Here is a 14,562-nt window from a genome sequence, read left to right as displayed (position 1 = left end):
ACAGAAATAGAGCGAAAGAGTAAAACGATACATAGACATAGAAAGACAGATAGAAAGAGAGAATATAGTGATACGTAGACAGATAGAGAGAGAGAAAGAGAGATTAAACCGATACACAAACAGACAGACAAAGAGAGAGTGCGAGAGAGAGAGAGAGATTAAACCGATACAGAGAGAGAGAGAGAGATTAAACGAATACATGGACAGACATGCAGAGAGAGAGAGAGAGAGAGAAAGAGAGATTAAACCGATACGTAGACTGAGAGAGAGAGAGAGAGAGAGAGAGAGAGAGAGAGAGAGAGAGAGAGAGAGAGAGAGAGATTAAATCGATACAGAGAGAGAGAGAGAGATTAAACGAATACATGGACAGACATGCAGAGAGAGAGAGAGAGAGAGAGAGATAATAAACTGATACATAGAGAGAGAAATAAAGAGAGATTAAACCGATACATAGAGAGACAGACGACAGACAGAGAGAAAGAGAGACAGAGAATAAACTGATAAATAGAGAGAGAGAAAGAGAGAATAAATCGATACATAGACAAAGAGAGAAAGAAAGAGACTAAATAAACCGATGGAGAGAGAGAATAAACATACATAGACAGAAAGAGAGAGAGAGAGAGAATAAAGTGATATGTAGTTTAAATTGTTACTTAGACGAGAGAGAGAGAAAGAGACAGAAAAACTGAATAAACCGATACATAGAAAGAGAGAATGTACATAGACATAGAGAGCAAGAGGGTAGAATCAAATTAGAATCTTGATGAAGGTATACAAAAAGGGTTTACTCAATGTAGCCAACTAAATGGACTCCCCAGACAACGAACGCATTATCAATCCTACAAAGAAAAAAAAATTAAAGTTCGCCTTCAGCTTTTCACTCGCTTTCGCGCATAGCGCCCTCTGGCCCTTTTCCACTCTTTAATGAAACCGCATTAATGAAATAGAAGTTCCCAAAAAGCTCGAGGCGTCATATGGTACACGAGTTGTTGGCTAACTCCATGATTGTTCCATTGAAACTAAGGACTTATTTTGTGGCAGGCAAGCGAGTCGATATCTTATCTTTTATACTTCCACTTTCATTCGCTCCACTTCAGTTTCTACTGAATATCAATAGAAACAAGTCCCGGGATAATTTCTGCGAACAAAAGCTTCATTTTAGCTTAAAAAAAAGAAAGAAAAAAAAAAAAACATTCCCCAAAAGGCTTACATCAAAAAAAGTACACGTGGAACGGTACAAAGCACCGAGTATGGTAAATTTGTTCAAGAGATGCTATGGTTCAATCGATGCCGAGTCAGCTGTTTGGTATTTAGATCAAAGCGATTGACGAATAGCCCGAAAAACATTGAACACCCTTCCGAAACACCCAACGCAAAAGCAATTCATCGTCTGCGTTATCGTACCTCAGCACCACCTATCGGTAGCTTTAGGCAAATAATAAATGCGAGAAAATAATGAACATTTCAGTTTTTAAATTTTTCTTGCTTTCTTTTAACCCTGGAAGCAAGGTTTGTTTACGACACTTCCTCCCAGAATCCTTAGGTGGGTCTATTACCTTAGGGGAAGGTGTTTTTGTTTTGCTTGTTAGCATGATTTATTATCCACGTTTGGGCGCACAACGCGGGCATTTTCATAAATATCGTGGAGTAGAAGTAGACAGTTTTATATTCTTCCCAGGGAGAAGTGCTAAAATATGGATATGAGAACTCTGTGCGATAGGGCCGGCTTCAATTATCTTGAGGATTAAGTAGGCGAGCGTTAACGGCAGTGGAAAAACAAAGGAACGAAACGCATTAGACAGAGAGTGAGCGGGAGAAAAATGGGTGGAAAAAATATTAATTCCTCCAGTAGATATTACAAAGAGATTAAAGAGTGGTTGAGAAAGTATTGAGTTATTTGAAACCCTTACTCAATTACGCTGGACATTGGCTAAGAGAGAAAAATTAATGATCGCAGCAAGAGCTTTTACTAATAGTAGTTAGATCTGGTTAGTATTCTGATATCGTAGTGGATTTATGGCTTTTTGTACTTTGGCAAATTTGTACAAGTGGCATCTACCACTTGGATGCTTGCCATCTCGCTCATTATTGGTCACCCTCTCCCTCATAACTGCAAGAATGGAAATCTGAACAGATGTCCGACCACTCTGATATTTTTCTAATCTAATAGCGAGAATCAACTATTAAAATTATTGCTTTGTATGTAAATTCAGTCAGTAATCCACAGCTTTAAATGTACACTGTGTCATCAAAAGTGTTGGGACACCATTCACATTCTTTGATATTTCAGCGAGCGAAATGAAATGTCAAAGGATCCGAAGTTCCACGGATCCTTTGGCATTGGATCAAAATTTTTTGGACTTCATATTTGCAAACTCTGACGTCGTGGTACAATTTACTATTATAAACCTATTAAATTTGTGTTACCAGTTATAAATAGTTAATGAAGACGCTATTATAACACCACAGAATTTTGTGTTTATTGAAATGGGGAAGCCTAGGGGTTGCACCAATTGGGGATGATGATATAAACTTGATCCTGGAAATTTCTCAAATTACGCTATTTCGATGAGTTCCCATGACTTACAAATGAATCAAATGACTGTATTTTAAATTATTAATAATTTTATTTCATCCCGATTTTATTTCACTTTTAATAAATTTTATTTAATTTAAAAAATTATAAATTTTATAATTTATCTATATTAACTCAATTTATATTAATACATTTATGAATTTTAATTAATTATTAATAATGCTTTTAATTAATATAAATTTCATGAATATTAAATTTATAATTTTTATAATTTAAGAAAAAAATATATATTTTATTTTTAATAAATTTTCTATGCTATTATATCCAGTGATAACCACATTCTCTTGGTTGTCTAAAAATTATGAAATATAAATGAATACGTTACTAAAATGATTTTCATTTCATTGGACTTAAAGAAGTTTAAAATTAATTCAGTTAAAAGTATTAATTCTGTGAAGCAATAAATTGCAGATAATATAAATACTATATATATATATTTTTTTTAATTCGGTTTCATTTAGAGAATTAAATTCGAGCTTTCTTTAAATGACCGAAGTTCTGTTTCAGTTGAATGAAAATTTCGTAGCCGAAATTATGTCGATAAAAGAAATTCAACTCATAAATAAAATTAATTCATAAATAATACAATATAATAAAAAAACGGTTCACAGTGGTGAACCATGCTCGATATAAGGGTGTCTATAAAATTCTGTGGCAACAAATCTCATTATTTCACCAGCGCAGACCTGAACTCACCAAGTGATTGAGGATTTGGCTGCCGGCATGCAATGCGACGTCCAAGGGCGTCCCTCACATGTTCGAGAGGATATAAGTCTGGCGATTGTGCTTGCCATGGCAGTCGTTGGATATCTTCAGTTTCAAGATATTCCTCCACCACTTCAGCTCTATGTGCAGTGGCGTTGTCGTGGATGAAAAGAAAGTCTGGGCCAACCGCACTCCTAAAAAGTCGCACATACGGTTCGAAGATCTGTTCTCGGTAATTCTGCGCAGTTACAGTATCCCTATCCCAAATACGAAGAGGAACGGCAGTTGATCATTATTCCGATCCACACGAGAACACCGCAAGTGTCCCTTTCTCTGATGTTGGAGAGTGATGGTACTGGATTCCTGCAGAAGAAATAATGACTTGAATCTGTTTGTAGGCTAAAACGGGACTCATCAGAGAAATGGCACTGTACCCTATTTGTCAGGGCTCCAAGTCACTACTCAAGGCACTAGTTTCGACGAGCTCTGTGGTGGTTTCGGGTTAATGCGATACAAACCACTGGCTTCCTTGCGTAGACACTACTTGAATTGAGCCTTCTTAACACAATCCGGTTGGAAATATTTCTGCCCATGGCCGCAGCAACCTCAAGAGACAGCTCATGACAGGCTATCTTAGATATCTTGCTGTGAGAGCTAGATAGCGGTTTGTTCTGGTTGACGTAGCCCTCGGGCGACCTTGGCCAGCTTTTCTTATAATGGTTCCTGTCTCCTGACACCTAGTGACACATTAAGCCAACCTGCCACATCAGCCTGCGCCTGGCCGGCTTCAAGTCGTCCAATGGCCTGCCATCTCAAAGAATCATCTAAACAACGATGAGTTGCCATCCTGAGTACTGGAAATGTGGCTATACCACTGAACAAGCCAAAGAAGGGGAATGAAGTGATATGGTCGCAACCCGTTTTTATAGGTATGAATAATTTGCATAATGTGGGACTCTGTAAGGTGGTAGAACGATTTCTATTGGACACTGGGAATTTGCATGCCAGGATGCCTATTATATCAAATATTCGCCTTCGGTGACATTATTCGCAATAAAATCATCAAAAACATTTTTTTATGTTAATTTTGTCGAGCAGTGTATTTGTAGGTCAGCCAATATTTTCTGTGATTATTTTCTATAGAAAGCAACTGCTTAAAGTTTCAAGAAATGCAATTAAATTTTCAGTATTTCCAATGTAGAAGTGTTGTTTCTTGAAGCACTTGAACATTAAAGCGAAATCCTTGTATGTATTAACCTATAATAACTTTTTTCTTTAGATTAATTGTCATGTAAGACCAGTGTTGATTCTCTTCTATAGAAACACTACTGAACACAACTTAACTTGCATATAAGATGACAATTTATTTATTTGTTTTTCAATCTCTAGTTCTTCCTGGGCCTGCTGAAGTTATTCTACTCAGCGACTTACCGGAGAAAGGAGAGGAAACAGTTTTGCACTGTGATGTCGATGATCTTGGCCAACCTCCAGCAGAAAGTTACAGGTGGGAACAAGACGGAGAAACCCAGTTCATAGGGGGCGATAATTATACCACAGAACCTGTAAGACTGTCCACTAAAGGGAACTACTCCTGTGCAGCTTTCAATAGTGTCGGCATGGGCCCCAGAGGGTATTTTTATCTTTCTCCAAGAGGTGAGTAAAATAGAGACTTATTTTCCTAACAAAGTTTCTAAAAGTTAATGATCTGTAAATAGTTGAAGAAGATGGAACTCTTGAGATGAAACTGATTTTGTTACCGTACACTTTTTACCATATTTAGTACGTGTACAACAACGATCGTTTTCCTTGTTGCCACTCAGTCATCCACCCACAAGCACTCTAATCAAAGTCTAACTCCCCTCAACTGCTCCTCCAAAATCCCAAGAGCTTTGAACCATCACTAAATTAACAATCTCCTGACTACGAAGACTTCATTTTTTTTCTGTTTGCCCAACGAAACAAAAGCCATCGTACTATAAGGAAAATGTCATCGACCCATCATCCAGGGCCCAATACAATCTCTCTAGGGATCATCCCCGTGTGTAACGCTGTGGTCTTTAGCTGCTAAGCAACAGTATAAACAACTTCTGCAAACTTCAGTCCCTAACCACAGGGCGAAGTGTGTTTAAAGTCCCCGAAGGTACACGAGAAAGTGATATAGGTATAATGGCAGGGAAGAGAGCTTTAATGTTAGGCCTTTAGCTACTGTTGATTGAAAAAGAGTGTAAATGTGTCCACCATCCTCATGCTGTCTCCGGATAAGTACGAAAGGTGTGGTGACAAACAGCTCGCGAGTACGACTGGCGCTATAAATTGTCGATCTGTTGTGCACATCACGTTGTACCTCTCCCTCGGATGCAGTGAACGTTTCAGTGTAGATGGCAATTCTTCGTTCTCTCTTTGGATGAGATAAACACACACACATACCCATGTGGAATTAAGCTACACAGTATGCTGGACGGCAGTTTCGTTTTGTGCACCAGAAATATAAAACTGATAAAAAATTTTCATATTTTGAACATCAATAAAAGAAGTTTTCTGAGCTTTTCGGTTTATTTCAAAATTTTCATCCCGATGTGCTTTATCTTAAAATGTATTGTACACGTTTTACCGTGGAAAATAAATTCTATAGAGCTTTAAACAAATACCATGATTTTTTGAAGTGCACAGTTCTCTCTGCAGATTGTCCACATTAAAGTCAAATGGTGGATATCGAGAGGTGTCAAATTAAAATGCTTCAATCGTGCTTTTCCATGCTCCAGTCACTTAGATTTGTTTGCATAACTTTAGAAAATACTCATATGAACTTTTTTTGTATTACTTTCATAATTGGAACTACTCCCAAGTGGTAACTTTCTCATTCGTCTTGTATGAATCCCTTGTGACATTTGCTTATGGGATTATATGAAGAAGCGTCTCTACAAGTTGTTTTTTTTTTACCTGTTTTTTGCATAATTACATTCGGAAGAGAATCAGTGCCATTTCAAATGACTTAGCAAGAGCGAGAGATGTTATGTATGAGGAAACATCAACGCCTAACTACATTTCGCAGCCCAAATACATCTTCGTCTTATCTTCTCATCACGTGAGGCCTTTGTGTGTGTGGCTGTTAATTGGTGGAGGTAAAGTTAGCTTATTGCTATATTCTACTTCTCATAATTAGATCCTGTTCTAATCGACAAAGTCAGTTAAAAAGTAGATTAGCAGAAATTCGCCAGGGAAATTACTAATGGAACAGGACTGGCCATTTTCTATTCTAGGTCATTGGACACGCAGATTATCTACCGTCATACCACTCTTGCGACACGCGAATAACTGTGGAACCAAAACTGAAACTGATGCATTTTTTTTTCTCCATTATTACTATCAACACACTCTTTCCCCTTGTGGATAACACAGTTGGTATAATCAAGGTCCTTCCCACACCAGGTGGAAAAGACACTAGTTTGAATCCAGTCAAGGACGAAAGGAATTTTTATGGACCATTTTCACAACGTGGCTGATTTAGTCGATCTCAGGTGAGGCTGAACAGTTTCTTTAATGACCAGCTATTTCTTTGATGGTACTTGTAAGACCACACGATCATTTTTTATTCTGTTTCTTATATTCTGTACATTGCATAAGAGTAAACAAATAGTTTTATTGGCATTTTAAGTCGTCCTGATTTTTGAATCACAATGTATAATCGAGGTTCTGTATAAATGCTGTTCCAGTGAAGTAAGAGTGTCTGTCTATAGCGTAGGAGTCGAGAGCCCAAAGATTGAGGAACATTTCAAGCGTCTAGGATTTTGAGAATTTGGCATCCGTACGTGGTTGGATCAGTCATCAGGATTCAGGGCCATCTCTAGAAGAACAGTATCTTCAATAGATCCCAGCATGGATTCGTGAAGGAAGCTCATGCCTCACCAGTCTGGTTTATTATTATTATTATTTTTTGTTCATATCCTACAGTTTCATAATGATAGACATTACTAATTTGAATTCTGTGGCTGATTGTGTCCTTGCACCAATCTCTCATCTAAGAGCACAGAAGATCTTTGTAGGAGCAACTGAAGCCTTTTTAATATTAATCTTCATTTGTTTTAAAACTGGACACATATCTTCTCTCCGAATGCATTAAAATAATAGTAATTACATAAGTTAACGAGTGTGATTATATTAGAACACGACTTTAAACATCAACCATCTCTGTTCACTCTCCCCATTATAACCATGCGCATTTCCTCAATAAAGTCGGCTTCATTAAAACTCCTTAATGATTTTTTTCGCAGTTTAGTAATTATTGATTATCATAACACAAAATTTTAATAATGGAAAACGGCCCCTATTTGAACAAAGGCTCAAAATAATCTTATTATTAGAGATCGAGCCCTTTTTCTTGTGTCCTCTGATTTCGACTATAGTAAGGGCTAGTTGTGATAAAATATTGCTTTGCTATCTCCACCCCCTCAATTTTTACGCTCTACTAAACTCACTCCGTTATCGTGGAGCCATCAGCAAAGCATCTAATGTCACATCCAGATGCTATTGGTGGTTAATCATCTTGGTTACTTCTCTAGCGCGTTGCGAGTTCATTAGAGGGACAACATTAATATCCTAATTTGTTGTGATTCTAAGGCAGTATACAAGGTAAATAAGCATGCTTCTCATTAACGGGCTCTGCCGACTTTGTGGCATCGTCAACATTTTACTGTTATTGGCTACACACTCTCATGCCTTATTGAGATGAGATGAGAGAGAGAGAGAGAGAGAGAGAGAGAGAGAGAAAGAGAGAGAGAGAGAGAGAGAGAGAGAGAGAGAGAGAGAAGGAAGAGGATAATGTATGTGACGACCAACGTTCGCTCCCTTTCGCCCTACATCACCTAAACTGAGAGAAATCACCATTCTGGAGAGTGCAGTGAAAGTAATTCTTGAGAGGAGGCTGGAAAGATACTGCATTGATTAATCTACTTGTTTATTTTAAATTAGTTTGGAATAATGATTTCGTTGGTATGCCATCATATTACTGATCCGATAGAATAATTGAAGGATATTATGTAGAAAATTATGAAAATTGGAAAGCAGTTCACCATTGCCTTGTAATTTGAATCTCTAAAATATTTCGAAGCCTCCAATATACGGGAAATCAGAACAGAAGATGGAGCAATGCTTGATACTATAATACGATGTCATGAACACAAGAGTGTGCACGATGAACCACTTCGTGGTCGACCTGCTATCGATGGACAATAAATGCAATTTCTGGCTTATAAGTTCGAGTGAGGGCCAGACTTAGCCTCACATATTGTTGAAGCACGTAGATTGAACGCCAGACTTACTTTAAAATTCTAAAAGAGCAATTCATTGAGTGAATAAAAAATTATTTGGAGGAGGAAGAGGAGGGATTCACTCTACACGGAAGAATTCCGAATTCTTCCTGTTATCAAAAATTGGTTCACTCCCAGCCAAGGACAACATGTTATTAAACATTGTGTCAATAAAAGTTTCTTTGAAACGTTCTGGTGTCCTCTTACTTTTATCAATATACTGCATATGGAATTTTGATCGCTTCAGCACCAAGAGAAATGATTATGGAACTTTTATGAAACGTCCATGGAAATCTGTGGACTGATTTCTGTGGTTCAGAAATCAGTTCAGGAATCTCGATTACTGATGGAAGAAATGTTACACTCCATCGTGGATCCTGCAGTAATTGGGAATCTACCCCATTATACTAAGAAAAACATTCCAATAAAGTTTTAACTTCCTCTAAATATTTTGTTGTTGTTGTGGTAAGGTTTAGGAGCATCAGAAGCTAAGGCCATATTGCTCGGTGTATATTGTCTATAAATTACGTGTGTTCTGTGGTCGATTTTCTGTTTGCTGGATGAAGAACTCCAGTTTCCAGGAGAAAAAAACCATGCTACCCCTCACTTGAGACCGACTAACTCGGCTAAGTTTGGGAAAAGCCCCTTAAAAATTCCTCACGTTATCCATGGGAGTCGAATTCAGGTCTTTTCCACTCGGTGTGGGGTGGGCAGCGATTCTACCAACTGTGCTACCCCCGAAAGCAAGTGTTTTGTTTCTTCGCCTGATAATCTGTTTTAAAAACTCTGATAATAGTGTCAGCTATCAAAAATACCTTTTATTGTTTAAATTATAACTTTGTACGATACTTATACTTTTGTTATGTTTCTGATTGTTTCATGTTGCAATCTGACACAGCACGGACTTTAATGGCATTTTCAAACTGCTTGGAATCATTTACTAAATATTTGAAACAGGGGAAATGAATAAATGATAGCTTAAAGTATACTGCCTGGTAAAGTGATTAAATCAATTAAGTTATGAAATGGAGAACATTAATATTCACGCCTGCAGTGTTAAAATTGATTTAGAATGTATCATCACTCCTACAGATACCATTACTGGAAGGTCTTCAATTAACCAGATGCCTTGAGTGCCATTAAATTAGATTCTAAAGGAAGATAAATAAAGCACCATCAATACATCGCATAAAACTGTGATTACAACTTAAAACTAAGACCTTTTAAACCAAACTTTTGTTATAAGTCTTCGCAATCTTTGCCTAATGAATTTCTTATCAACATAAAGGCTGCAAAAGACGTCATAAATATTTGAGAATACAAAATACATCTTTTGTTGACTCCAAAACTCGCCTTATTCGTAAAAGACGATTCTCATTGCCAGAATCTTCATCGATAAAAATCTTAAAAATTTCGTCTTGAATACGGAAATTAAAATATCCTTTTAACCACCAAGGACTCTCTCTCACTATCTTAAGAATTTTTCCAAATGCATTCTCCCTGCTATCGATGCAGATAACTTCGATTCATATGCAAATTCCATTATATCTCAAATCTGCTTAATACCCACTGATTAAATCATTAAGACGACTTGAATTATAAAGATTATGCTGGACTTTCCACTTCCGGGAAGCAATGCATTCTCCATTGGCCAGGGAAATGAATCTTCTGCCAGAGATCTGTATTTTTTATTTTATTTTTTTCGAGTCTCTTGTCTCCAAGACAGAAATGGTATTTCTTTTCTTAATTACTTCTTCAACATTTTATATTTAACTGCGCATCAGGAGAGGATTAATACCCCCATTCCCTCCCTCCTTTTTCCATTTCTTTTATTTTTTTCCCCTCATACGTATTGGTAATTCAGTTAGTGGCTCCCTCTGATGCATTTTTAGGGGTTAAAGCAGAACGAAAGAACTTTTTTTCCCTTCTTTAACTCCTTCGTGACGATTGGAAAAAGATTATGCAAATTGGTGAAAAGTTCTGTAAGGATACTTCAGACTAATCAGTAACAACTTGGGTATTTCTTTACGTACTTGATTAAAATTGGAAATTTTCCAAGAAGAAATGAGGTTTATATATTATTTCTTGGAAATAGCTTTTTCTTAAGAAAATTGTATTTCTGGTGAATATCATACCAGTCATAAATATCTAATATCCTGTTAAGCATTTGTCCATCACATCCTTTTAAATAAAAATTTAAAATATATTAACCATCGAGCTATTCCTAAATGCCATTAATGTATGTAGCATTTTAACAGGATTATAAGATCGTTGGAAAACCTCTTGGTATCTGTAAATCAATTATGTATTAGGACGAAATTAAAAACAGATAATGCACTTAATTCTGTAGCTCTCCAAATTTCCCAAGGATCATTTCTATACTGCTCTATGTGCTGCCATCTAGTGGATTTCATTTGAAACTTGTAAGCCAATCAAAGGTACCACATTGTTTATTTTAAAATAAATAATAGCCAATTAACCAATCATTTTCTTCTTAGATGCTGTAAATTGATATTATGTTATCGTGAAAGTTTCTCTTTTTTTTGTACACTGCCCTGTCAAAATATTAGAGATTCAGATACTCGCATATATAGACACTTATGGGGAGTCTAAATGGTATAATCTATTGCTTAGTAATGAGTTATCCATCGATGGTGTGTACCCGAGGTAACTATGGAAACAGAGAACGTTAAGTCACTAGGAACGGAGTGTTTGTTTCATTCTAAAAGCACTAATATTTTAGGAGCAGTACAGCATTTATTAGTGCGGTGTGTAATATGGGTTTTGTCGAAAATAGCGGTGCAGTCTATTAATGGGCTCCAATCAGTGTCCAAGCACAAGGCAAGCCGAAAGAAGAAGATAGTATTCCACAATCGGGACCGGTGACTTCTTTGTTTGATGAAATACAAAAAACATTACCGTATAGATAAAATCACGATGCAATTCAGTGCTGGACTGGAAGTACCCATATTAACCAACGCTACACCCTGGGTGCTAAGGGAATCAATGCATTGTTTCACTCCATTAACCACTATGTGTCCACTTCGATGGGCATCGTTCCCGCTTTCCTATATGCTCTTCTGAACCCAGTTCAACCTGCATAATTGTCCTCATGACTATCACAATCGTTCAGATGGCTGCTGCATACATTGCAGAAAAGGTCTGAGTACGGTTCCATCTATATCGTAGGAGTTAGTTGATTTCGGCCAAGGCGATGGTCTCATACTTTTAATATTTTGATAAGGCAGTATGGTTTATTAAGCAATAATCTTTATTATTGAGACTTCTTTATTAATGAAACGTCTTTATTAAGCAACAATAAAGACGTTTCACGTGAGCGGGTAGCTAATATCAGGGAAGAGAGCCTAAAAAACTTCAAGGGTTGTGTTAGGGTTGTTAAATATACAAGAACAGTAAATCTTAATTGTTTATACAGTAACGTTAGAAGTGTCGTCAATAAAATGAGCGAATTCGAACTGCTGGTTAAAACAAGTAACGCGGACATAATAGGGCTTACAGAGACGTGGTGCCACCCGGAAATTGGGGATGATGAGTTTCAGTACGGCTTGTATAATGTATTTAGGAAGGATAGAGTAGATAGAAGGGGTGATGGGGTAATGCTTCTTATCAGAAGCAGCCTGAGTGCGACGATAGCTTTCCCGGATTCAGACATTTCACATGCTAGTATAGAGTCTGTATGGTGTGAGATAGTTGGAAACAAAGGTACAATGCGAGTAGGAGTAATCTATAGACCAGGTGATTGTGAAGACTATGACAAAAGCCTCTACATGCAAATGGAATGGGCAAGTAAGCGTCAATGTCTTATTATGGGTGATTTCAATTTGCCTCTAATTGATTGGAGTAAATGGGAAGGAAACTCGACATGGGGAACAAAATTTTTAAATCAACTAGATGACTGTTATTTGTATCAACATGTCAGGGAAAGTACTAGAGAAAAGAATATCCTAGACCTCATCATCACACATGAATCAGATGACATAACAGGGCTGACTGTAGAGGAACCAGTAGCAGGAAGTGATCATGGAGTTCTACGGTGGATGATGACGAGAGAGGTAGCAGAAGTAAAAGGCAAAGGAATGGGTTTTAATTTCAGAAAAGGAAATTATGATGCCTTAAGGTACTACATGGCCTCTATTAACTGGGTAGATATCGCGCAGAGAATGAATACAATTGAATTGTGGTACGCTTTTAAAACATTAATCACAGATGCCTTGAATGCGTATATACCATTAAAAAAATACTCCACGAGAAGGGTTCCAAGTTGGATGAATAGTGAAGTTGCCACATTACTTGAGCAGAAAAAGGTGGCATGGAAAAGTTACAGAGCAATAAAAAGTACTGAAGCCTATAACAGCTACAAGGTGATGTGTAATAGAGCCACAGAAAAGGTTCGACAGGCAAAGGCAGTTTATGAGAAATCACTAGCAAACAGAGCAAAGAGGGGGGATAAAGAATTCTTCACATATATAAATGCCAAGAAGAGCAGGACAAACCAGATCGGACCTTTACGTAAGGGAAAGGGGATAGTAATAAATACACCAGATGCCGTTGCAGATGAACTCAACAGTTATTTTGCATCGATATTTACAAATGAAAAGCCTTTTGTGGCAATGGGAAATTGTGGGAGCGAAGTTAAAAAATATGTAATTAATGATATTGAAATTTCGCAAGATTATTTAATGAAAAAACTTTCGAGCCTACAGACCAGTAAGGCTCCTGGAGTTGATGGAATATACCCTATAATCTTGAGAGAGGCGGCAAGCGAGTGCATTGAACCACTGAGGCTGGTTATGCGAGCATCACTAGACTCTGGGGAGATTCCCTTGGATTGGAAAAGTGCAAATGTATCTCCCATACATAAGGGTGGCTCTAAAAGTGAAGTGGGAAATTATCGACCTGTCAGTCTGACTTCAGTAGTAGGGAAAATCATGGAGGCAATGATCAAGGGTGGAATTCAGGATCATTTGGATCGAATTGAAATTCTCAAGGATACTCAGCATGGTTTTGTAAAGGGAAAATCATGTTTAACAAATCTGGTTCGCTATTTCGAAAGGGTCACTCACGAGCTGGATTTAGGGAATAATTTCGACATTGTTTATTTAGATTTCAGCAAAGCTTTTGACTCAGTCCCACATGAGCGGTTGCTTTATAAGCTAGAACAGGTTGGAATCACTGGGAAAATCCTTAGATGGATAGAAGGATGGCTTCAGGGCAGGAGGCAGAGGGTTGTGATAAATGGCTATTCCTCAGATTGGGTTGATGTAAGAAGTGGGGTTCCCCAAGGATCAGTATTAGGACCACTGTTGTTTTTAATTTTCATAAACGACATTGATGAAGGGATAGAGGGCGTGATGTCTAAATTTGCAGATGATGTTAAAATTGGTAGAGTAGTTAATGATCACTGTCAAGCTGAGCTTCTTCAGAGAGACCTAGATAGACTTCAAGAATGGTCAGAAAAATGGCAGCTGTGCTTTAATCCAACAAAGTGTAAGGTATTACACCTGGGAAACAGTAATCCCAAAATAACTTATTCACTTGGTGGAGTTCAACTAAACCCAGTACTGGAGGAAAGGGACTTGGGTGTTACGATACGGTCAGACATGAAATTCTCTGAGCATTGTAAACAGGTTGCAAGGAAGGCCCATGGTGTCCTATCGATGATCTATCGAACTTTTGCAAGTAGAGATAGGGACGTGATAATCCCATTATATAAGGCTTATGTTAGACCACACTTGGAATACTGTGTTCAAGTATGGAGACCGCACCTAAAGAAAGACATCGAGCTTCTTGAAAGGGTGCAAAGAAGGGTAACTCGCCTGGTGAGATCGGCAAAAGGGCGTCCTTATGAAGAAAGACTTCGAATATGTGGGTTGCAGAGTTTGGAAACTAGACACCTTAGAGGAGATTTGATTGAGGTGTTTAAGGCTCTGAGAG

The 14,562-nt window shown here is 37.6% G+C and overlaps 1 protein-coding gene across 4 annotated transcripts in view; it reads left to right on the top strand.

The window, feature by feature from the left end:
- LOC150077959 (hemicentin-1-like) overlaps nucleotides 1–14,562 on the top strand; it is a 424,550-nt gene that overhangs the window by 330,297 nt on the left and 79,691 nt on the right. For all 4 annotated transcript variants that reach the window (XM_090385460.1, XM_090385457.1, XM_090385458.1 and 1 more), the window contains exon 7: nucleotides 4,691–4,954. In XM_090385460.1, the coding sequence (XP_090241586.1) occupies nucleotides 4,691–4,954 (264 nt within the window). The remainder of the gene's footprint in view (nucleotides 1–4,690; nucleotides 4,955–14,562) is intronic.

This window comes from Mastigoproctus giganteus, chromosome 11 (assembly GCF_048544385.1).
Source record: "Mastigoproctus giganteus isolate SK-2022 chromosome 11, ASM4854438v1, whole genome shotgun sequence".
Classification (NCBI taxonomy): domain Eukaryota; kingdom Metazoa; phylum Arthropoda; class Arachnida; order Uropygi; family Thelyphonidae; genus Mastigoproctus; species Mastigoproctus giganteus.
Note: the sequence above shows the minus strand (reverse complement) of the source record. Positions and strands in the feature narration are given on the sequence as shown.